The sequence below is a fragment of the Meriones unguiculatus genome, chromosome 1, assembly GCF_030254825.1.
Source record: "Meriones unguiculatus strain TT.TT164.6M chromosome 1, Bangor_MerUng_6.1, whole genome shotgun sequence".
Classification (NCBI taxonomy): Eukaryota; Metazoa; Chordata; class Mammalia; order Rodentia; family Muridae; genus Meriones; species Meriones unguiculatus.
Window position 1 is genome coordinate 6,276,652 of NC_083349.1, and position 25,309 is coordinate 6,301,960.

At 50.3% G+C, this 25,309-nt stretch overlaps 1 protein-coding gene across 3 annotated transcripts; it reads left to right on the forward strand.

Annotated features, from left to right (window-relative positions):
- The first annotated feature begins 19 nt into the window (after nucleotides 1-19).
- Bag3 (BAG cochaperone 3) lies at nucleotides 20-23,381 on the forward strand. Of its 3 annotated transcripts, none has more exons than XM_021657907.2 (4): nucleotides 20-455; nucleotides 16,417-16,746; nucleotides 18,176-18,577; nucleotides 22,037-23,381. In XM_021657907.2, the coding sequence occupies exons 1-4, from the start codon at nucleotides 270-272 to the stop codon at nucleotides 22,844-22,846; spliced, it is 1,728 nt and encodes a 575-aa protein (XP_021513582.1). In that variant the 5' UTR covers nucleotides 20-269; the 3' UTR covers nucleotides 22,847-23,381. The 3 variants fall into 3 exon arrangements, with proteins under 3 accessions (XP_021513582.1, XP_021513581.1, XP_060236806.1); XM_021657906.2 differs by having other exon boundaries at nucleotides 21-455; nucleotides 22,034-23,381; XM_060380823.1 differs by lacking the exon at nucleotides 20-455 and adding an exon at nucleotides 5,275-5,397 and having other exon boundaries at nucleotides 22,034-23,381.
- Nucleotides 23,382-25,309: the final 1,928 nt, after the last annotated feature.

The window sequence follows — 25,309 nt, forward strand, 5'->3', positions numbered from 1 at the left end:
CCCTCAGCGGCCGCCAAGTTCTCTGGATGGGACCAGAAGTTTCTAGCCGGCCAGTTGCTGCCTTCCCCTTATCTCCTCCTTCCCCTTTGGCGGCGAGGAGGCTATTTCCAGACACTTCCACCCCTCTTCGGCCACGTCACCTAGTCCTTTAATTCATAAAGGTGCCCGACGCCGGCTTCCCGGACACATCGGCGACGCAGAAGTGCCCGCACTCCACGACCTCGTGACCTGCGCCCCAGCTCCGCGCCCCGGGCGGACCCCAACCCAGCATGAGCGCCGCCACCCAGTCACCCGTGATGCAGATGGCGTCTGGCAACGGAGCCAGCGACCGAGACCCCCTGCCCCCGGGCTGGGAGATCAAAATCGACCCGCAGACCGGCTGGCCCTTCTTCGTGGACCACAACAGCCGCACGACGACGTGGAACGACCCTCGCGTGCCCCCCGAGGGCCCCAAGGTGAGTCGGGCTAGCCGCCCGTCCTCGACGGTCGAGCCAAGGCTACGCGGGTCACCCCGCCCCGCGCCCCGCTGCGCCGGGATGGTCCCTTCCCGTATCCGCCCGGGACAGGCGCCGGGCCCGGAGGAACCTCGGAAGGGGCGGCCCTGGAGGGTAGCCAGCGAGGTGCGACCCGCGCGGTGGCATCGGGTGCCTTTCAACAGCTCCTTGCCAGCGGCAGAGGGCGAAGGGCCGACGGCCGGAGGTGCGGTGCGCCGGGTCCCCGGGAGGGGCGACCGGCTGGGTGAGCGGCCGAGGCCCAGGCCAGGCCGGGCCGCCGCCTCTCCGCCCCGCGCCTCGCTCGGCGTCCCGTGCCGGTGGCGCATGGCCAGGCTTGCCGAGCCGCCGAATGGGAATCTTTTGGGGATTTCACCCTCAAGTTCCGAGCTTAGTTCAGGGTTATCTTGACTTTGCTGGATCTTAGGCGTAGAGTGACCCAGGAGGCTCAAGTAAATAAATAATCCTCCCCCCCACCCCTGTATTTAAAACTAAACTTGTATTATTGATTGAAACTGCTTTCAGTTAGAGGGTGTACTGTAGCATCAGACTGCTATTACTTTTTTTTTTTCTTTCTTTTTTTTTTTTTTCTTAAAAAGACACTTTTTCTGACAGTTTGGAAACTAGAGATCCGGCATGGTCTCGCATACTTAGCCATTGCCTTAAGATATCGTCTCCCGCTGGAGAGAAGGAGAATGTATTTTTAATGGCGTGATTCTTCCTTGTTATCGTTGTATTAAAGTACGGGAAGTTTATTACCAGAAACAGCTGAGGAGTCTTGTGAACACAGCAGGTGTAGGCTTCCTTTGTGGTTTACCCAGGCACGTGTTAAAGCGTCAGGAACAAGAGCGTTTGGAAGGAAGCCTGGCGTGGTTCAGGCCCGTCAGAACCCAGGAGGCAGAGGCGGGAAGATCTTGAGTTCAAAGCTAGCATGGACTACATAAACAAGAGTCTGTCCAAAAAAAATTAATAAGTAATTAGATTTGGAATGAAGCCAGCCTGTTGCAAAATGAGACACTGTCTTAAAAAAAAAAAAAAAAAAAACAAATCTTGAATGAAGAGCTTAAAAATACAAATTTAGGTAGGATTTTTTTTTCTTGGTTTTTCGAGACAGGGTCTGTGTAGTGTGGCTACCCTGAAACTCACTCTGTAGGCCAGGCTGGTCTCAAACTCACAGAAATCCTCCTGTCGATTCCTCACCAGTGCTGGGGTCAAAGGCCTGCACCGCCACTGCCTGTAGGTAGGATCTTATAAAATATAATTAACAAAAGTCATACTTAGTGTACTGATTAGTCATAATTTATGTAAGTTTGATCTTTTAAAAATGAAAAGTTTAGTAAAATAAGGACGCGTAAAGACTCTAACCTGGGCCTGGCATGGTAGTGCACATTTTTAATCCCAGCGCGAGGAGACAGAGGCAGGCAGATCTCTGAGTTCAAGGCCAGCCTGGTCTAAAGAGAAACCTTGCCTCAAACAAATAAACAAAAGAAGAGGAAATACTCTCTAACTTACTGCTGTCTGGAAAAAAATAAAAGCAGTTAAAAAGTTTATTTATTATTTGAAATTTTCAAAAACTCAACCAAATTAAAAATGCTTTATAATTGATTATTTTAGAAAATTCTACTTTTGTTTTTATGCGTGTGGTGCCGGGATTGAATCCAGGGCCTTGAAATCACCAGGCAGACTTTTTCCTTACAACTATTGCCACAACTCGTGTCCAGCACTGAGCCACATACTTGGCACTTTACATTTACAGGGAATTAATTGTATATTTATTCCCGGAAATTATTAGCACAAGAGGCTGTAATTTGGGGTGGGCATAATTGTATGTATCTTTGTGTGTGTGTGTGTGTGTGTCTGTTTCATCCATTATTGGGTAAAAGTTCTCTTTCAGAACTAACCCTCTTTAGACTATATGGGAAGTAGAGCCCCACAGTGTGGTGTACAGCTGTATTTGAGACCTCCTTCCTGTAGCTACAGGCACAGTCTCAGCCTGCTGTCACCCCGTGTTGGGAGTGAAGATTAAGTTTGAGCATGTACATGCCGGTACTCAGCCAGCACATTGGAATCTTGCTGTAGCTACTAGGAAGTTGCTTTACACTGGATTTTCGTAAATCTGTGCCAGGTAAAGACAACAGCAACAACAAAAGCCGAAAGGAGTTAACATTGTTCTTACACTAAATCAGATGTCTTGGGCTTGAAAAAAAAATATTGAAAAATTCACCATTTTAATTTTAAACTTGAAATGTCCCTAGTAGTGTCCTGCTTTGCAGGGAATTCAAGTGTGTTTTTGAAGGTCACCCACCTAGCACCAACAGCAGAGAGAGGGCCAAGTGGGTTGACAAGAGGCCGCGCGCGCGCGCGCGCGCGCGCGCGCGCGCGCGCGTGTGTGTGTGTGTGTGTGTGTGTGTGTGTGTGTGTGCGCGTGCGCGCATGCGTGTGTGCGCACGCAGAAGTCAGAAGGGGCTTGAATTTCTGTGAGACTGAAGTGTGTGACCTCTGTGTTGTGCTAGCCTGGATTTTGATGATGGGTAGTGATGAGCCCAGGAGAAGGGTTTCCTTTACCAAATCAATTACTTGAGACAGACTTGCCGGCATGGTCCCAAAGCACAAGGAGAAAATGAGCATTTCAGTCGAGGAGCCAAATCCCTCAGTCTGGGCTTCTCTGCTTTCACACCCAAGCTTTGATGGTCGCAGAACATCTGTGTGACTGGGGCAGTTTCACTAACGTGTTGCACCTTACTGGGGGCTACCAACTGGGAAAACCTTTAACGCTTTTATTAGAAATTGATATATATATATCAATTGAGATATATATCAAATCTATCTATCTATATAAATATGGATGGATGGATGCTCAAATGTACAGGTGCCCTTAGGGCCCAAAAGGGTGTCACATTCCCTGGAGCTGGATGGAGTTCTAGGTGGTTGTAAGCCAACTTGTGAATGTTGGGAATCGAACTCAGGTCCTTTTGGAGAACAGAAAGCACCCCTAACTGCGTATCCGTCTCTCTAGCTCCTGAAATAGGTTTTTGAAGCATGAGGAGAAGGAGCTCCTGCTTAAAACAAAGGCCTATCTGGGAGGAGCTAAGAGACCCTCAGAGCATATCTGCTGTGGCTAGGAGATGCTGTCAGTCCATAGAGGTCCCTTCTCTGGATGCTTGCAGTCAAAGCTGGTAAAGATGAGGCCTTCATGGAGAGAAGAAAACCACTCTCCCTTTATGTTGTATGTCTTCTCGGGGTTGACTTTTGTTTTCTCTGAAGTGGTTAGAGCAGATCTCCTACCCCTGTTTTCATAATAAACACCCTTGGCGTCCCCTTGGCCCATCCCAGCTGGAGGCAATGGTGTCCTCATTCAGACACCTTTGTAAGCAGCCACTCTACGCCTCCATCTTATTTCTCTTCACACTTGGCCTTTCCACCCATCAGGGAGGTCCACACAGGCCGAGGGCTTTCTTTAGAGAGCCTAATGTTTCTTTTGGAGACTGGAGGTGCGTGAACCCTCGCAGCCCCTCCCCAGGGAATAAAGAGAGGCCAGGTACTCTAGAGTGCCCATCCCTTACCAGGCAGACCAGGCCGTCCTCCGTCACGGAGCAGGGCTGCTCACCTCTGGATTTGAGGACCATCCCGGCAGTCTCCAGAGTTCTGCTTTTGGTGAGAGGACAACTTGGTCGGAGTGTCCACCGTTCGGTCTTCTATGCAGAACTTGGGCCCTCAGGCTTGGTGGTAGGTGCATTTACTCACTAAGCCATCTTGAATGCCCTCCAGGGGAGCATTTTGGATATACACTGAGGGGCTAGAGAGATGGCTCGGCGGCGAATTGCACTTGCTGCTCTTGCCGAGGACTTGAGCTCATTTCCCAGCACCCACATCCACGTGGCTCACTCCAGTTCCAGGGAATCTGATGCATATAGGAAACCAGACATAAACCATATATAACCTGATAGGTATGTAGACACCCACAAATAACAATGATAAATCTTTGAAAAGAATGCACATTGTGGTTAGTTACTTGCCCCAATCGACTCCCACCCCATGTTGAATCAGGTTGCCCAGAAGAGGACCCAGAAATAAGTTAAGTTTAGGGGGCTTTCTGGTGATCCTGATTCTGCCACGTTGGTCTTGAAAGACATAGTGGTCCCTGATTGCGTTTGGCACAGGCAGAGCCGCCAGCCAACACTCCCAGAGCCTGACTGCTGGGGTGACTCTGGGTGTGGTGTGTATGCCTAGGGAGCCTAGATACTTTTGTGTGCAGGGACAGGGTGGCACAGTGGCAGGGTGAGGAGACCACCCTCCACCCCAGGCCTGGAGCCTTTGTCCCCCTCCTTCTTCTGTCTTTCAGCATCTCTCACCCACTTTGGCAGATTGTACTTAGTTCTGTGAGAGGGAGAAACATCCTTTCTTGGGAAATGTTTTGAGTTATGATTGAAGTGGAAAGACCCATTTACTCTGCTTCAGGCTCAGCAGAGCCTCCTGTTAGTTCTTTCTAAGATGAGGTCATTTTGCTCCGTCTGCATCGATCACAGGCCAGAGCGCCGCTTAGCAGAGTCAGGAAGTGAGCGGCTCTTTCCTCCTCCACTCCCTCCCCCCCCCCCCCCCCCGCCCCAGCCTTTCCAGCAAGCCGCACTTAGGGCTGGAAAGTGGTTTGGTGGGAGGGGATGGGAGCCCGGCCACGTGCCTCAGAAGGGTGTTCATCCAAGACCTTCATTTTCCCTCTAAAGAACAGCCTGTGTGTTTGGCTTGCACAAGAACTGACTGCACCTTGCAGGACACAGTCTGTCCCCGATTTTGCGAAGCAGATTCGCCCTTTATGAGGGTAGAGTTCGTACACGAGAGAACTGTGGCAGTGGTTGACATTCGCCAGGGTTGAGAAAGCTTAACATCTTGGATGCTGTTGGAGCTGGTGGTGAGTCAGGAAGCTTCATACCACCCCGTGAGGCCTGATTAGTGTGGTCCCTGTTTCTGGAATGGCACATGGTTTCCTTATATAAACCGCTCCACATGTTTTCTTACTGTTAATCGACTTTTAAAAATTTTGTTCTGGTATCTTCCATCCAAAATAGGAAACCATATATGATCCAGACCTGTTCTTTATTTTTTTTCCCCTCTATGTTTTAATGTGGTCTTAAATATATGAGAGGCCTTATGTAGGAAAGCTGAGAGCTGAACACAGGTCTTGCTTCTCGAGAGCCTTGGAGACTCTTTAGTATTGACAGGAACCCAGGAGAACCCTCATCGGCACAGCTGTGCTGTTCTCCAGCCCCCTTCCCTTGCTTTGCACACAAATCTACTGCTGCCTGAGGTCTTAGGGACTCCTAGCCAGTCACCAGATCTCCTCATGACAGGGTTCCTCTGTGTAGCCTTGGCTGTCCTGGATGTGAGCTTTTTAAAAAAACCTTGTCCCTTTAAATACTCCAGACAGCTCTCCGAGATGGAAACTATTCCATGACGCAGAGGGATGTACCTGCCTGTGGCTCCAGGAAAGGCTGGGCTGGCATGCCTGCTCCTGGTCCTGTGGAAGAGTGTCAGGCATATTTACTTGCTTCTCCTCTCATACCGGAAGCAGGCTGCCCCTGCCCTGCATAGACTCCACGATGCTCTAACTTGTGTCTCTTTTCTAAGTGGTGGGCTTTCTCGCTTGGCCCTTTTGGCTCACAGCCCCGCTGAGTTGTTCCAGGCAGAGTCTGTTTCTTCTCAGCCTCTCCTTGCCTAACAGAGTCTGTGGGCGCAGGATAATGAATGGCTCAATGAAGTAGGAACAAAAAGTGTGTCTTAAGCTCTTTGGCAGTCCCTCGGTACAGCCATGTTGTCCCTGGGTTCCCAGATGTCCCCCAGGAGCTTGTCCCATTAGGCACTTTCTGGATGGCCTTTTCTGTTCAGAGGCCAGTGCTGACTCGCTGGGTCCACCCTTGCAGGTCTGGAGAAGCTGTTTTGTTCCCATCAGTGACACAGCATCTTCATCAGGTCTGTAGGGAGGGGCTGGGAGCCCACAGCAGCCAGACGCTGCAGATCCGGAGCTGTGTAGGCAGCAGCGGTGGCCTGGCGAAGGAGTCTCACCATCTTCTTCTTGTGGCTGGCGGGAAGATCAGACGCCATATATAGAAAAATTGTTTACCGTCTATCCAGAACCACCTAGAATCACAGATTGCTACCTGTCTGCATCTCTTTTCCCAAGTTCCCTGCATAGGGCTGTGTCCTTCCAGCTTCCCTACTGAAAGTTTCTTAATGTTTCTTGGAAAGCAGTTCTTCCTGTTCCAAAGGAACTTTTTCAGGATTCACCAAAGAAGAAGTGTAGGGGCTTTTCCCTCAGTTACTCAGAAAAATTTTCTTTTCTTGAACAGTGAATGAATAAGTAAGAAATGGATATTTGAAAAGCCAAGTGGTGGCTGGGCTTGGTGGTGCTGTAATCCAAGCACTCTGGGAGGCAGTGGCAGGTGGATCCCTGTGAGTTTGAGGCCAGCCTGGTCTACAAGGGACAATCAAGGCTAAAAAGGAAGAGAGAAAGAAGCCAAATGGTGGGAGAATTGGAAGACAACTAAATGCATTGAAGAAAAGGCATTGGTGGATGCTTTGGCCTTCCGGGTTAGGTCATCAGACAAGCCCCCCTCATCCATGAGGTGCAGCTGGGGTGTCTCACCCCATAGCACCCCTGTGCCTGGTGATGGTGAAGTCTTTGAGTGAGGGTGAGTCAGAATGGAGTCAAAAGTCTTTGCTTGCTGCTCCTGCCTTAGCTGGGCCAATGACTCAGCACAGAGCTGTCCCTCCCTGACTTGGAGCACACCCAAACTGAACGTTCAGGTCTGAGCCTCAGCCTGGGAGGAGTGAGATGCTATTCCTCTTGTTTTTTTTTTTTTTTTTTTTGCCTGGGGAAGATGAAGGGTTTGAAGAGAGGTCACAGGCAGCATCCAGGAGTTGCAGGCAAGTGGCAGGGAAAAAGTTATGTGCCCAGCCTTACAAAGATGGGTTCTGGGGTGTTAAGCAAATCATATGCCCTCCATTAGCCTGTTTCTTCCGTAAGTGGGCATAGCAAGCACCACTCTTAACAAGGTAGAGAGAATCAGAGGAGACAGTGAATGAGGGTGCTTCGTTCAGAGCCCATGGACCACCCCTAGAGATGTCTGCCACGACCTGTGGGAAGGTCTCTGAAGATAGGTGCCCAGCTGACCCTCCCATAGAACAGACCTGGCCGTGCATGGGTCTTTCAGACAACACATAGGCCTGAGGTCTTGTCTCTCACAAGCTTGGCTTAAATTGAGCTGATTCTCCCTTGGCTGGTGTTCAGATAGCCTTGGAACACGGTAGTGGGTCAGGTGAAGGCTCTTGGTCTTCTGGAGCCTCCGTCAGGCCTCTTTGCTCGGTAGGCCTGTTGGTTTGTACCAGGGACAGACAAGGGGAGGGGCTACCACACTGTGCTGCATGGAAGTCTTCATTATTTAGCCCCGGTTCCTGGTCATCTCTGCAGTCCTGAGAACAGTGCCAGGCAGGAACCGGGAGCCCCGTTGATGGCAGGAATGAAGGGGGGAAAGGACTGGACGGGAGTGTTTACCTTTCGTCTGGAACAAGACCTTGGGAAGGCTGTGGAAATGCTCCAGGCACAAGGAGTTCCCCCTCCCCCCAATCTCTTTAAATTCAGTTTGCTTCCCGGAGTGGAGCTTCGGGTACTTTTCCATCTGCATTGATTACAGCAATTTTTTTCCTTTTTTTTTTTTTCCCTAAGAAGAAGCAAGTACTTGATATTTTTTTTCTCCTGAAGTTGTGAGCTTAGGAGCTGAGTGTCTCTTGATTGGACTTCTCCACAGAGCTGTGCACCAGCATGCCTTGTGACTCAAGGTCCATCCCATTCCTTTATCTGTCAGGTGGAATACCAGAGGAGGGGATGCCGGGGGCTGGCTGTGGGTTCCTGGCAAATCCCTCCAGCAGGGGAAATACCCAGCAGCCACTGCTGGTTATACTTGTCCCAGAACCATACATATGTGGGCTCCTCTGAGGGATGCGGTGAGAATGTTGAGGTGACGCCAGCAGATGCTCTGCTCCCACACCAGCCTTTGCATACCCTGGCCTGGCTTTCCTCCCCCTTAGTCTCTGGATGTGAGGAGCCCCCGTTCTATGCCTTTACACGCAGTTTCGCAGCAGCGAGGTAGTGGCTGGGAGAATCGTCTTCTCTTTGGGAGAAGACGGTTCAGGACTTGGACTTTTTGGGGTACTGATTTGGTCCTGTTCACTTCCAGGTCAGTTCTCAGCATAGACGGTGGCATTCTTTCTAACTGGTCTCCTAAGAGTGAGACCAAAGGGCTTCTAGTTACCAATCATAAGAGGCACCAAGGAACTGGGTTTTGTGATGACAGGCCAACTCTTAGTCTATCAATAACTGTGGAATGAAAGCTTGTGATTGTGTAGGGCAGGGAATAGCTCACTGGTTACAAAGACTTTCTCATACCTGATCTCACTTAAGTCGTTCAAAACCAGCCAGTGAAGGTGGCATATTCCTATAATCCTTACGCTTGGGAGATAAGAGGCAGGTGGATCATGAGTTCAAGACCATCCTCAGGTATATAGCAAGTTCGAGGCCAAACTGACCTATGTGAAAACTATTTAAAACAAAACAAACACAGCCCTGCTAGGCCAGAGCCTAGCCAATCCTGAAGATACCTGATAAACCAGGGTCAGATGAAAGCGGAGGAGGTCCTCCCCTATCAGTGGACTTGGAAAGGGGCAGGGAGGAGATGAATGAGGGAGGTTGGGATTGGGAGGGAATGAGGGAATGGGATACAGCTGGGATACAAAGTTAATAAACTGTAACTAGTATTAAAAAAATAAAAAAATTTAAAAAATAAAAACGAAAACCGAACAAACAAACGTGAGGAACCCCCTCCCTGGCAGGTAGGGGAATTTTGCATTACAGGTTTCATCTTCTAAAACACACAAGGGCATCCCTCTTATGAATCCTAGGCTAAAGTGTTTTTCTGTTTGAATAACTGGCATATCAGAGCAGGCCTCTGGTCACCTGTGACTCCCAGTTTTCCGGCCAAAAGGTTTTTTGTTTTTTTTTTTAAAGATTTACTCACAATTATTTTTAATTAAGTGTGTGTTGTGAGTACAGGTTTACACGTGTTGAGTGCAGTCACTTGCAGAGGCCGCAAGAGGACGCTGGATCTCTTGGAGCTGGAATTACAGGCTACTGTGAGACACTAGATGTCGGTGCCGGGAACCGAACCCGGTCCTCTGTAATAGCAGTGTGGAGTCATCTCTTCAGCCCACGACCTTACCGGGAGTCCCAGACAGAGCCTGTCTCTTCGGAAGTGCTGTGAACGGCCTAGAGTGTCACGTGGGCCTAGGCTCTCAGTCCACATTTGCCTGGCGTCTCGTCTCGCAAGCCCCCAGAAGCAGTAGCTACCCTGTGGGAATGGGTGAGCTTGGCTGTGGTAGTTGCTTATGTGTCACATCCGTAGATAAGTCATTTCTGTGGCCCGTCCAGACCAAACAAAAGGCTGTGATGGGTCACTGAAGCTCAGGTGTCTGCGGAGGGGAGAGTCCTGTCATGTGTCCCCTGCCTGGTAGAGGCGAGCCAAGCCGCTTCACTTCTGCCCGGTCCCTGGCTCCACCGGGAGATCCAGGCTCTCTTTCAAGCCTCTGCCTTTCTCATTGGTGTTAGATGTTCTGAAAACTCAACGGCTGATCTGGACGAGAGCCCTTCCGGCCTAAAAACCCAGTTAATAGAATGGATGCTCTACTTAAACCTCCGGGGCTCACGTTAGGAGCGCTGACTGCTGCCACTGCTCCTGTTACCTCAGTAATGGGAACTGTGGTTGAAGGCATCAAGCCCACCTTATTAAGAGCCAGGATCGGAGGGCCGCCTACCTAGTGTATCGGGAACCAGCTCTTCATCTGTCCTGAGAAAATGAGTAGGCCAGCTCATGCATGGTCTGCTGAACCTAGCGGCTGTTAGCTCCATGCCACTTCTGAGATGTGAGGGTGGGGGTGGGGCTCAGCCTTGACTTAGTTTGGGATATAAACCTTTGGGGTACTTTGAGTTCCTGCAATTTCCGGTGTATACCTCAGATCCTTACTTCTTCGTACCGGCCCCCTGGGCCCTCTCTCACACCCCAGCTGAGTAAGACTGGCTTGCGACGGACGTAGAGTCTTCATCATTTTTATTTTTATTTTTTACTGGGTGCTCCATTGTCTCCGGCAGTCTGAGAACTAGTACTTTGTAGAATATTCCTGGACCACCCCTGAATTTTATAGCTAAGAAAACTAGGGCCCCAGGAGGGTGTGTGGGCTGCCCACATGCCACGTGGGTGGGGCCAGAGGCTGGCCAGGGGTAGTCTTTTGGTCAGTAATTTTTTCATTTACTGCAGACATGCAGACAAGGCCAACGCTCACTGAGCTCAACCTATCTTCAGGCTTTCTTTAAGAATAATGTTTTGTGCCTAAAAGGGCATATATTGGCTCCTCTAGTATTGCTCTTTTTTCTCCCCCCCCCCCCCGACTTTTATTCTGGCCATCTCATGGAGTTGTTTGGTGCCCTAAGATAGACTTGAATGCAATATGCAAACACCAGTGAAATGAGCACATTCGTTTATAAGTTAATGTAGGCAAATAAGAAGTGGAAGTCAGACCCTGAGGCTCTCATTCCCTAATTAGATTTTGTATGTCTTCAGCCAAAGATAAGGCTAACGAGCTGAGCCACAGGGAGGTTCCCCGGAAAGAGGGAGAGGTTCCCCGGCTTCTGCTTGGTAGCCGTGCTGGTGCCCAGTCCCTGTCGTGTGCTGGCCCCGTACCGCTTCGCCCAGCCCAGATGGAGATTCCTGGGGTCCTCATTGTAGTCGGGGTGTTAGAGGTGATGAGTCTTACCTGAAAGATGCTGGTGTGACTAAAAGGCTGACTTTGGATGTGAGCTTGAACTTGGGGACACCTCCGAGTGAACTGAAGAGATATATAATACTCAAGAGGAATTACAAGTGCTGCACTTTTTTCTGTCATTCATACACGTGCATGTGCGCACAGACACAAGACCAAAGAAGGCCCAGCGTACCTTGCTGTGGCTGAAGTTTTTGTTGTGCTGGATGTGTTACTGACCTATTCTGTGAACTCATTTGGCTTATCAAAATACTTCTTTCCAAACAAAACCCAACAGAGAGATAAAGGGGAGCCTGGAACTTCTTGGGTGCAGCACTCTTGGTGACGACCGAATGGCATATGTGAATGACTAATTCACACAGAGCCAAGAAACGCAGGACTAAAAGGAAAAGCAGCCTCTGGCCAGGCTTTCCTGAATGGCCATCCCTGCCTTCCAGCTGCTGCTAGCCAGCAGTGCCCTTTTCAGTTGACTCCAAGCTCAAGACCAGAGTCTTGGTGGAGCCTCCCACTTTTCCTCATGTCCTTTCAGCCGTGGAGGACTTCCTACTTCCCCAGCCAGCTCCCCTGCATGCTCTCACTCCCCACTTATCGATGACTTCTTCCTACAAGTCTTGATGTGCCTTAGTTGCTACTTTTCTTCCATATCGTTATCTCTCCTTTTTGGTTCCTCCTGTCCTGTCGGGGCATCTGCTTATACCCTCCCCCTCCAGTCTCATCTTTCGAGGTTTAGCATCTGCTCATGCTCACCACCATGGTCATCTCCTGACTTCCTCCCTGGACCCAGACCTACTACCTCTGGAAAGACTCAGGTCATATGTTGCCTCTCCTGTCTGTGTCCCTATATGAGCTGGATGGGGCTTCCTCCTCCTCTCCCTTTGCTTTTTCAGCTGAGGTACAAAACACAAGTGAGCTGTATAAGAGGCAAGGTTTTCAGTGCCTGTGATATAGGGGCTGCCTCTAGAAGCCTCCACAATCTGGCCTGACTCTGAGGGGCATAGGCTGGGCTGGTGGGGTGGGTGGGCTGTGACAGGGGTGGGCAGTGAACTCACTGTAGTTCAAGGCTGCAGAAGAGTGGAGCATTTGATTGGGTCTGTATACAGACCCAGAAATATACACCTCCCAGATACAGAGAATATTTTCATTAACCCAAGGCTCCTTCCAGAACCTTCCAAGACACTTTCGCAGGTGACCACGTAGATGTCTGTCACCATCAGTTAGCTTTGTCCCTCTGGGTTTCTTTGTTGCTCTTGTGTCTCTTCAGGGAGGGAACTCTGATTTGTTCAGGACCTTCTCTGGGTCCCTCTTAAGTGTGTCTTATAAAACTTCACCTCTTAAGTGTGTCTTATAAAACTTCACCCTGCTGGGCGTGGTGGCATACACCTTTAATCACAGCACTCATGGAGAGGAAGGAAGAGGCAGGTGGATCACTGTGAGTTCAAGGCCAGCCTGGTCTACGAGGAAGTCCAGGACAGCCAAGACGACACAGAGACACCTTGTCTCAAAAACAAGCAAATAGAAACCCTCATCCAGTTACGACTACCTACAGCTTTTGCGGAGGCCCCTCATTCAGTTTCCAGCACCTATAGTCTGTACAGCTGCTGTAGTCTGCAGCTCCAGCTCCAGGGCATCTGATGCCCTTCTCAGGTCTCACCGTATTCAATATTTTTAAAAGACCAGGTGTGCGGCGCACACCTGTAATCCCAGGCAAAGGCAATCCGATCTCTGAGTTAGAGGCTAACCTGGTCTAGAGAGTGAATTCCAGGACAACTGTGGTTACACAGAGAAACCCTGTCTTGAAAAAAGAAAAATTAAAAAAAGAAAGACCTCAGTCCTGGAGAGATGGTGGCTCAGCAGTTAAGAGCCCCAGATGCTCTTCCAGGGATTGAGTCCTAGCGCCCACATGGCAGCCCAGAACTGTTCCTAACTTCCGTCCCTGGGGATCCAGTGCTCTCTTCTGGCCTCTGAGGGTACAGTGTACATGCGGTACACATTCTTGCAGGAAACAAACCACAGGACATACTTTAAATTAAAAATAAAAATAAATCAGAAAGCCAGGCCTGGAATCACACCCATGTTCCCGGTGCCCTGGTGGCTCAAGCAAGAAAATCAGAAGTTTGAGGGCAGCCTGGGCTACATGTGAGGTCCTGTCACAAACAGGCTCATTCTGGTTATGTAGGGTGCTTGCTGCCTGTTTTTGTTTTATAGGAAAGGAAACAAAGGCTTACAGAGGTAAGGGAATATCCCCTCTCACTGTTAACTAATAGTGGTCAAAATGGCTCGGATTCTGGCCAGCCTCCACCGTGGGAAAGCCCCACCTTTCCCTTATACCTCAGCTGCCCCTGCTTTTCAGGTGAAAGTGTTTCCTGTTTGTTTCATGTTTTCCTGTTTGTTTCCTGTTTGTTTCCTGTTTGTTTTTGAACAGGATCTCATGTAGTCCAGGCTGGCCTCAAATTCAGTGTGGAGCTAGAGACGACCTTGAACTTGTGATCCTCCTGCCTCCACCTCCCAAGTGCTGGGGTTATAGATGTGTCGTTTCATATGATACTTAGGGTTGAACCCAGGATTTCCTTGTGTGCTAGTCCAGCAGCCTACCAACGTGAGCTGCATGCCCAGACCTTTAACTTGTCTTCTAAACTCCTTGTTTGATGACCAGCAAGACCCCTGGAGGGCCTCTCTGAGTGGTGGCTTGATGTTCGCCGGAAGTTGAAGAAGAGGAGGCTAGCTCTGGCTTGCTAGGTGTCTGGCTGTAAGGAGTAGGTCATGGAGGAACAGGTTGTTCATGGCCAGAAGGAACAAAAAGCCCCAGGCAGTCCCCAAAAACATATGACAAGACTATGCAAAAACTCTTGATTCCAACTGGAAAGAAGGGCACCTGTCCCTTAGAGTGAATGCTTTGCCTAGAAAATATAACAGGATTCTTTGTTGACTCTTGTCAGTTCCCTCTGGTGCATGCCTCATGGCAAGAATTAGGTTCTCTCTGTGAGGCCTGGATCTACTCCCAGCTCTTGGGTGACCTGAGAGTTAAGCAGGCTAAAATAATGCTGATGTCCCGAGCACGTGGGTATTCTAATCTGAGAGTACCAAGTGCTTGTCCGCCCCTCTCCCCAAGGACACAGTGACACCCTCGCCTTTTCTGTATTTTGGAGGCCCTCCAGGGGCAAGGTCTCAACAGGAGAGAAGCCGTGCGTAAGCCTGAAAGGGCCACATTCCAGGGCCAGCCGCTTAGCCTCCAGACCTGCATATATAGATATAAAACATGGCGGAGTTAATGGTCTTTGGTCTTTTCACCGAAAATGTAAAGCAACCCTCTGAGTCCATCATTAGTTTTTTTCCCAGTTCTGCAGCTGTAGAAATTACACCCTGACCTCACAGGTCCCCAGCTTTTGACATTTGCTTGCCCTTCTTTCGGAGCACTGCATTGCTGAGGAAGGCTCGCTCTCCCAAATACCGACCTAGCTGGACGTGTGCAAGCGTGCAAGTGACACAGCACAGCTCCCCTGGTCTGTGGAAGGACTCTTCTGCTCAGGAAACAGTTGGAGGCTGAGCTGCACAGCCTCTGGTTGAAGAGAGATAATTGCCCAGTGAGTGGCTGGCTGGCCTCAGTGTCTGAAATAAGATCTCCCCTGAGGTACATCTGGAACTTGGCCTTCCCAAGGGTCCCAAAATAGCCAAGCCTCTAAAGGGACAACTTTGTGAGAGGACACAAGAAGAACCCCCTGATCGCTCTTGGCCCGAGCAGGGCTGACTGCACAGAAGGGGGAAATGTTCTGTAGAGCTTTCTTAAAGCATGGCAAGGACAAGCTTCCAGGGACCACTGAGGTAGACAGCCACTGTTGCTAAGGAGAGAGATGAGCTCAGTTCCCTGATGAGCACAGAGCACACGGTGGGGCGTGGGGCGGGCGGATAGGAAATTACTCAGAGGAGACAGCTGATCAAAGGAAAAGGGGGTTCTGACCAAACTGACCTAACAGGATTCTTACGCGCCAAGGGCGATTGACATCTGCAGGGAAGGAGGTGGGGTGGAGCTGGGAACCTGCTCAGCTATCCAGTGGTGGGCCAGGAGGGCGGGGGCTTCTGCTCGACCTGACGTAGCTGTTCTTTTGCAATAACTGGATTTTCCGTGGAAACGCAGAGGTGGGCCTAGGAGAAGGTCCAGCAGCCTTGCTGTAAAGTTTAGCCAGGCAGGGACTCTAATGAGTTGGCCTTGCAAGGCGGGTACGATTAATCCGCCGAGTTTGTTCTCTTCTTGCACCACTGCTGCATTCCTGTGTATCTCCCCCTCTTGCAGCTTGTTCTAAAAATATTTCCCAAGAAGCTAGCTCCCGAAACACAGGCAGCACACACACATACACAGAGAGAGAGAGAACACAGCATGCACACAGCACACAAGCGTACATGCTTCTCCAGAAAGTTTGTCAAGTGACAGTCTGTGTTTGGATCAGGTACAAACTGTGTGGCTGGGAAATGTGAGAGCTTTATTGGAAGCTCAGAAGTTTGCTACAGTTTGGTAGTTGGAGTTGCGTCTCCCCGGGACCACCTGGCTTCGGCCTCTGAGGGTGTGCAGAGGCCGCTTGCTGCCGTCTGCTGCCTACTGCTGTTACCTGGGAAAAAACCCGTCTCGCCACTGTGGGAAACTGTGGGAAAAAGACCTCCCTTTTGCTTCAAACAGATACTTTGACTTCCAGATGTACCTCATCTTTTTGTTGTTGTTTTGTTTTGTTTTGTTTTGTTTCTCCGGAGACAGGTTTTATTATGTAGCCCTGGCTAGCCAGGGCTCCAAGTCACAGAAATCTGTCCACTTCTGCTTCTCAAGTCCTGGGATTAAAGGTGTGCACCACCATCCCCAGGACCTATAAACCTTTAAACTGTCTGACACAGTAGACTCTGGGAACCCGGAGAAAGCAGAGCCAGGGAAGCAATCCAGGCCCCTGTGCTCAGCTAGCCTGGCTGAAGTGTGAGGCCCAAGTCCCTCGGGAAGGTCAAAGCCCCTCAGCACTCCCCTCTCTCCCAGGGGCCTCACTGTCCTGTTTCTAACCAATCTTTGTTTCTTCTTACTTTATTTTAGGAAACCACATCCTCTGCCAATGGTCCTTCCCAAGAAGGCTCCAGGCTGCTGCCCGCTAGGGAAGGCCACCCAGTATACCCCCAGCTCCGACCAGGCTACATTCCCATTCCTGTCCTCCATGAAGGCTCTGAAAACCGGCAGCCACACCTTTTCCATGCCTACGCCCCACCTGGGGTGCAGCGGTTTCGGACCGAGGCAGCAGCGGCTGCCCCGCAGAGGTCCCAATCTCCTTTGCGTGGAGGCATGACAGAAGCCACCCAGCCAGATAAACAGTCCGGACAGGCACCAGCAGCTGCAGCAGCTCAGCCCCCGGCTGCCCATGGACCTGAGGTAAGAAAAGACCTGGTTCGTGCTGGGCCAGATAGCTACCAGGTAGCACACAGGGCTCAGGCCAGCGCTGCGGCATAGGTGGTTTTCTGTTGCCGAAGCAGCTGGCGGCCTCACATTGTCCCCCAAATCTTAAACCTGTGGTTTTCATATGGCTAGACATCGCACAGCTAATTTTTGGAGTAAAGGAATTGGCACCAAGATGGTAGCTGCGGTGGCTGAAATGCGTAGAGGTAGAGGCAATTCAGCTGGGTGCAGCTGCCTGTCTTCCCCGGATGAGTGTTCCTTATTCACACTGGGCTCTCTGCTTCAGAGAGTTCTGAGTTATTCTGTTCAGATCTTTCGGGTACATTTTGGACCTATGCTGGGGATGAAGTCAGGGCGGCATCTCTGTCTGCAGAGTGTGCCACTGAAGGAAATCCAGCATTAAGTCAGAAGGGTGGCAGCTGTAAGACTTGAGCCCTGAAGCTCAGCACTGCAAGCTCATTCCTTTCTGAGCTGAGACCTGGTAGGGTTCCTAAGGAGCCAAACCCTCTCGGTCATCCTGTCTGCAGCTCATTTCCTGGGCCCACTGGCATTGTTCTTGTGTATAAGCCCTCGTTTCCTGCTTGCGTGGGAGTCCTGATTGTTTCTGACTCCTACGTCCATTCACGCTCGCCATCCTGGGGTGAAAATCATAGTTGATTTTGAGGTCTCTCTTTCTCCCTGAGAGCTGCATTTCCTATGTCTGTCACGCTTTTGCAGTACACATCAAAACAACACATCAGTCAGAGATCTTAGAAAATGTAAGCTAACAAGGCCTTTAATGGTGAGCCCCCGGGAGAGCCATCTTCTTCACCTTCTGGATAACTAGACAGTCGATTAGAAGAGAAAGGGACCTGGCCTGCACCTAGACACAGGCAGCTCCCAATGCTCCACCGAGTTCTCCAATAACAGGTTAAGAGGAAATAAGGGGACATTCAGTAACAGCAAACACAGTGGACCACGCCCTCCCTGTGCACGCTGCTGCCTGCCAGGGCCTGTGCACGGATGCTTTCGGTTACTCCTCAAAGCCACCCAGGGAGGTGGCCAAGCAGGCTTCCTTTTTCCCGTTTCAGGAGAGGCACAGAGAGCTGTTGTTTGAGCCTTTTCATTTCAGAGCTGTGGGCGCCTTGAGCATGCTAGGCAGGCGACCTGTGTCCCCAGCCCTCCTGCTCCTTAATGCTGTATCTGTTAAGTGGAGGGGTGCTGGAGATTGAAGCCAGGGCATCAGACACACTGAGCCCTTGCTCCCTCACAAAGGAACACACCGCCCTTATCCTCACTTTGAAAATGGAAACGTTTGTCGCAGGAGGGCTTTGGGAAATGTTGTCCCGGCCAAGTGGTGCCTGTGGAAATGTCGAGTGCCGGGGTCATTCATGGCACCATGCCTCTACCCTTTTGTCTCTTGCAGCGTTCTCAGTCGCCAGCAGCCTCTGACTGCTCGTCCTCGTCGTCCTCAGCTAGCCTGCCCTCCTCTGGCAGGAGCAGTCTTGGTAGCCACCAGCTGCCCCGGGGCTACATACCCATTCCCGTGATACACGAGCAGAACGTCACCCGGCCGGCAGCCCAGCCCTCCTACCACCAAGCCCAGAAGACCCACTACCCAGCCCAACAGGGTGAATACCAGACCCACCAGCCTGTGTACCACAAGATTCAGGGGGACGACTGGGAGCCCCGGCCACACCGGGCAGCCTCTCCATTCAGGTCACCTGTCAGAGGCGCGTCCAGCCGGGAGGGCTCTCCAGCCAGAAGCGGCACACCGGTTCACTCCCCCTCGCCCATCCGTGTGCACACCGTGGTTGACAGGCCTCAGGTATGGAGCCGGGTTGACAGAAACACAGATGGCTGAAGCAGGCCGAGGGGTTCTGCCGGTGCCCTGGGATTCCTCAGAGCCCTGCCCTGCCAGCTCAGGCGCAGCTAGACACAAAGCAGATCTCTAGAAGTTGCTGGTCCTTGGTGAAAAGGCAGGACGGGGACTATTGAACCCTCAGTACTCTGTGCAGCTTTTTCTCGGCTGATTGCACCCTGTTGCAGCCACTCTAGGGGAAGGGGGGAGAGCGCGGTAATGCTGTCACCCAGGGTGGTTGTTCTCATTCCTATGGCCATGTTCCTTGACGTGCACCGCACCTTTCCTGGTCTCCCCACGGCCCCACTCACATTCCAACCACAGTGTGGTCTCCAGTTTAAGAGGTACATTGTCTCCCTTTCTCTATTCTACAAGCCCATTCTCTTGATCCCTCTGGGCGTTTGCCCAGGCTAGACCTCTTCTATAGCATACCAGCACAGTCCCTTATCCTCCAAGGGCTTGGCCCAGCTGGTCTCTTCCCAGAAGGTGACTCCTTTCTCTCCATGCTTTGCTTTTTCCTTAGGGTTCCGTACCTTACTATTCTGTGCAAACCAAATGGTCCTCTTAACTCTTAAGCTCTGAGCCTAACAGCAAGGAACCATGTCTGAGACATTCCCCTCCCTTTACGTGAGGGCCCTGTGGTCCCTGGCTGATGGACAGTAGTGGGTAGCCACCCTGGTCTGCTGGATAGCGTGGGCATAGCCCCGCTCACCCTCCGGGGAAGCTGGGGAGAGGTGTCATTGAAACTGAACAGCCCGCAGCTTAGAGGGGGACACTCAGTGTTCTCAACTGTAACCCGAGCAGATGAATTATTCCTTATCATGATTTTTGAAGTGAACGCTCTCTATCAACAAATGTGAAATATCTTTCTCCTGCAAACAGTGGTATGGTCAAAGTCCCTGAAACAGAAAACCCTCATCTTTTTGTGTTAGCACATGTGTGGTGTGCGTGCATGCCTGTGCGTGATACTTGTTTTGTGTATGTAGATGCACATCCTTGTGAAGGCCCCGGTTGATGTGTCTTCTTCGATCGCTCTGCACGTTTTGTATTGAGGCAGGGCCTCTCACTGGAACCCAGAGTTTACCAGAGCAAGCCAACTAGCCTAGCTAGCTTGCTCTCTGCTTCCTGAGCGCTGGGATTACAGGTGGACCGCCACACCCGTCCAGATGTTATGTGGGCCCTGAGGGCCCAAACTGTGGTTCTCACGTGTATACAGCAGGTGTTTGACCTGCTGAGTCATCTCCCCGGCGCTCTCTTTAGCTTTTCTATTTGGAAACAATTTCCACCTTTCTGAAGAGCTGTAAGACTCATAGAAACCCCGTGTGCCCTTCACCCATGCTCACTGTTTTGTTCTGCTTTGTTGAGACAGTCTCTCCTGCAACCAAGGCTGGCTCCAAAGTCGCTCTGTAACTGAGGATGACTTTGAGCTTCTGACCGTCCTGCTTCTATTTCCCAGGGGCTGGGGTTACGGGGTATACTACTGTGTCCGGTTTACGTAGTGCTAGTATCGAACCCAAGGCCTTTTACACACTAGTCAAACACTGGCAGCTGAGCTACATCCCCAGCGCCCTCTCCCGCCCCTGTTAATGCTTGCCTCAATCACTTTCTGTCACTTCTTTCTTAAGTATCATGTACTTATTTATTTTTATTTTATGTATATTGTTATTTTGACTTCATGTATGTCTGTGTGAGAGAATGAGATTCCCCTGAAACATTGTGAGCTGCCAGGTGCTGGGAATTGAACCCAGGTCCTCTGGAAGAGCAGTCCATGCACTTAACTGCTGAGCCATCTCTCCAGCCCTCATCTACTTGATTTAACATTCTTGCAATAGCATTATCTGGTATACCATCCACTTTCAGATTTCATTCCCAGAACTTTCCCATTTTGGGATTTGATCCAGGACTGCAAACAATGACATTAGACGTCACTTCTCTTTAGTTTCTGGAACTGTTCCCCAGCCTCTCATGCTTTCATGGCCTTGACACGTACCCTTTCCTACGTGTTTACCCTTGTACAGCCTTCCAGTGCTTTTAAAACTCAAAGTGCAGGGGCAAGGTGAGTAGTGAGGGCTGATGTGGAACAAAAGGCATTCAGTGGAGAAGGAGCTTGCCATTGAGGTAGCCACGCCACTCAGTATCCGTGCTTGTATTTAGTGACCTAGCAGAGAGTGCCCATTTGTAGTGAGAATCTTCCTCAGGCCTGCCCATCTTTCCTCTAGTCAGTGAGGAAGCATTTAATCCTAGTTTGACCTCTGTCAATGTTAATCTTGGCAGCTTTTCTTCTATATCTTGTTCAAAGGACTGTTTTTAGAGCTTTCAAGCATTTAACTTCTCTGAACATTAAAACTGAATTAACGTTTTTACTTGGGGTTAGAATAGGGCAACATTTCTTCCCGGTTGATAAAGCTGGGGCCATGTGAGGGTTTTAGAGTCCAGGTGTTTGTTCTCAGAGATGCTGGAAGAGCCCTGTTCGGTTACCATTCGGCACAAAGTTCATATTTTAAAATGTGACCATGACCTCCAGTGCCGAAAGGGCTGTGCAGCCAGAGGCCAGGGTTAAGCATCAATATGCAGGGGCCGAGTCTTTGAGGGTTAACTGTTTTGAGCATCCTGCTTATTTGAAAACAAACAAATAAGCAAGACAAAACAAACAAAGACAGAACTGCTCTGAACAGAAACCACTGGGTTGTTAGAAGGTACCCTGAAAGGTGCCCGGGGAGTTGAGACTTGGTGCAGCCGGAGCTGCGGCAGGGTCTCCGGCTGAGGGCCGAGTTGGAGTCACTCAGGAAGTGCTCTGAGCGAACGCCAAGAGCAGCCCGAATGCTGCTTTGCTTATGAAAATTACAGTGGCTCGCTTTCCCTTGCCCCCGAGGCTGCAGTCTTCAGGAGGCAGCTGGGTGGTGAGCCCATCACTGCTGGCTTGGCAGATAACCTGTCACACGCACGAGCACCACCGGTTTGTATTTCGGCTATTGGCTGGTCTTAGGAAGGTCTTGCTAAGGCACTGAGAGATGGCTCAGCTCTGCAGAGCTGATGGCTCCCATCACCCATGTGGGTGCCTCACCACTGCCTGTGACTCCAGTTCCGGGAGAAGGGCACACAGCACGCATATAGTTCACATATACATAAATAAAAATACATTAGATCTTGTATGAATGTGGTTTTCTAGGCTCAGTGGATAAAAAGCCTGCCTGGCAAGCCTGACAATCTAAGTTCAGCTCCTGGAACTCAAAAAAAGATGGAAGGCCAGAACTCCAAAAGTGGTCCTCCGGGGGCAGGGAGGGGGAGTGGTCCTCTGAGGCCCACACGCACACCATGGAACAAATGCCTGAACACACCCAATAAAGTTAATTCTTGCTGCTTGCCATCAGCTCTAAGGTATTGCTTTAGACAGCTATTGAAAGTTTTTGTCCTCTTTCTCAGCAGCCCATGACCCATCGAGAACCTTCACCTGTCACCCAACCTGAAAACAAACCAGAAAGTAAGCCAAGCCCAGCTGGACCAGATCTCCCTCCTGGCCACATCCCCATTCAAGTGATCCGCAAGGAGGCAGACTCTAAGCCTGTTTCCCAGAAGCCACCTCCTCCTGCTGAGAAAGTAGAAGTAAAGGTCTCTGCCCCAATTCCTTGTCCTTCTCCGGGCCCTGTCCCTTCAGCTGTCCCTACTTCCCCCAAGAATGTGCCTGCAGAACAGAAGGCCTCCCCCAGCCCGGCCCCTGCAGAAGCTGCACCCCCTAAATTAGGGGAAGCTGAATCCCTTCCGAAGCATCCAGGCGTGCTGAAGGTGGAAGCCATCCTGGAGAAGGTGCAAGGCCTGGAGCAGGCCGTAGACAACTTTGAAGGCAAGAAGACTGATAAAAAATACCTGATGATCGAAGAGTATTTGACCAAAGAGCTACTGGCCCTGGATTCCGTAGACCCCGAAGGACGAGCTGATGTCCGGCAGGCCAGGAGAGATGGCGTCAGGAAGGTTCAGACCATCTTGGAAAAACTGGAGCAGAAAGCAATCGACGTCCCGGGTCAAGTGCAAGTCTATGAACTCCAGCCCAGCAATCTTGAGTCCGAGCAGCCGCTGCAGGAAATCATGGGCGTGAGTGCCACAGCAGCAGACAAGGGGAAGAAAGGTCCTGAAAATGAAGATCCACAAACTGAAGGTCAACAGCCGGAAGCCAAAGCGGCCGCACCTCCAAATCCCAGCAACACAGCCGACTCGGCTGGCGACCCGGCTGCTCCCTAGCGTCCCGTTGGCGCATCAGGACTGACTGACAGTGTGCTGTAGAGACTTAAGTTGCATGCACTGTGGGACTTGCTTTCAGTTGGTTCTCATTATTCATAGCCACTTGGTATGCAGTAATTAGCGGTGGAGGTAAAGCCACTAACAAAGGGTTGGTTGTTTGGTTTTTTTTTTTTTTTTCCCTGTATTATCTGTACAAATAAAGAAGTTGCCTGTTTCAGAAGTCTAGCCCCTCTGCTTGTTTTGGGGGGCCTTTCTGAGCATGGGTACAATGAGTGAGCCATGGCTTTGAGCTCTCTTCCTGTAGCTCTGGACTGAAGGCGTTTGGGGTTGGGGGGTTAGGCAGAGAGTTACAGGAATATGAAACCCGTTTTTGAGACATGTTGCCCTTTTGATGGGATAATCTTCATCTCATTACTGAAATAACTAACTTTAGCTAGAATGAGATGTGCAAGGCGACATAGGAATATCTATACGTTGGAATGGCTTTAATGTTAGATTGGGGGGGAGGAAAATAAAGTGATTATATAACTCTCAAGGTGGTTTTTGTGGTTTCTGAAAGTTTCAAGAGTGGCAGATAGCATGAAGGTTGTTCCAAGGCTGGGAATGTAGCTCAGTGGGTGAGGACCCACTGAAATGAGGACCCCACATGTTGAAAGTTGGGCACAAGTAGCCCCACAGGGCTGTCACCCCAGTGCTAGGGAGGCAGAGACCAGGATGCCCACGACTCACTAGTCAGCCTCACTCGATGAACTAGTGAGCCACAGGCTCAGTGAGAGCTTCTGTCTCACAAAATGAGGTAGAGAGCAACTGAGGGTGACTCCCTGTGTTGACCCCTTGGTCTCTTCTTTTTTTGAGACCGGGTTTCTCTGTGTAGCCTTGCGTTGTCCTGGCTTTGTAGACCAGGTTGGCCTTGAACTGACAGAGGTCTGCCTGCCTCTGCCTCCCAGAATGCTGGGATTACAGGAATGCCCCACCATGCCTGGCCATAGTGGCCAGGACTGCCAAAGCTAGAGAGACCCTGTCTCAAAATAAATTCCACTGTCCAAGAGACTCCTAAAACATGCAGCCTATTACTGTTGTGCCCCTGTTGCCCTCCAGCGGTGAGGTAGAAGGTAAGTCTGAATACATCATGCCCTTCAGAAACAGGACCCAGAGGCTCCTAATCTGGAACTGATCTGAATGCCCCTTCCCTGAGGACAGGCTTTCACAGAAACAGAAGGCACCATGCAAGCTTCGAAAGGAGGGAGGCAGCCAACAGTCCTGCCCTGCTAGGATGCTTATGAACCACGCCAACAATCAGCATAGCTCAAAACCTAAGGGTGAAGTAGTGGTACGCATATCTTGGTGGTAACCAACAGCTCTCCAGTTGAATCTGAGACCTGCTCAACAAGAGAAAGAAAACATGCGTGGTACTGGAAACCTAGGCAACTACTCAGTCATGCTTATTAGAGGAGAATTTACAACAACTGCTCTATTAAACCAGCACAATCACTAACTGCATTCTAAGTACTTGTCCTTATACCTACAGATAAGTGTAGTCTTCAGCCTTCATCAAGGAAACTGCAACAGTAGACAGCTACAGAAAACCTCAACTGATCAAAATGCAGAGTTGTGGTGTTCAGGCCTAATGGATACATCTACAAAACACTCCCTCACCTGAGGTTCAGGGAAAATTGCAGAGGACCAGAAAGATTGTGAGATGAGGATCAGGAAGTTTTCTGTGTGATTGTGTCTCCTAGTAATGTCAGAAGCTACACCCATAAAGTCTCACCAACATGGCTGCCTAAACATAAGCTGAACACAGACAACACTAATAAACATGACAAAGTGGACAGGGACAACAAAGGAATATGCAGACGAAGCAAGTTGTATTTAGGAATGTACTATGTATACATATACATATGCATGCAGTAACAACGAAAAAAATAGGTTATGAATGTGAAGGAACAAAGGCTCTATGGGAGGGCTTGGGGAAAGGAAAGGTGTAGTTGGAGTTTGCTACTTTGTGGGTTCTTTTCCTCATCCTTTATCCCCCTGGACTCACCCCATATCATTAGTCAAGAGAGAAGGAAGGATGGGGGGAGGGAGGGAGGAGAGATCCTTGAATCTAATACCCCAACACAACCCCTACCTCCCACCAACCCCACCTATCAGGGCTCTGAAAGGTTCCCAGAATTCCAAACGTCACACATTACAGAAACTCTGCAGCTGACAAAACCACGGCTCTGCACGCTAGAGCACGAGGCAAATCAAAGTCAGCTGCTGTGGACAGTCCAAAGCAGCCCCATATCCCCACACCTGGGATTGAAATGAAAACACGTTCTTATAATATTTCTGTGTTCTTTTAAAGAAACCAAAAATTCCAGATTTCTCACTATCCAAGAGTTGTCATTATAATCACAAAAGGAAAAAAAAGTAAAGCTCAGGAAAGACCATAGCCACCCTGACCCTCGACCCCTGTGT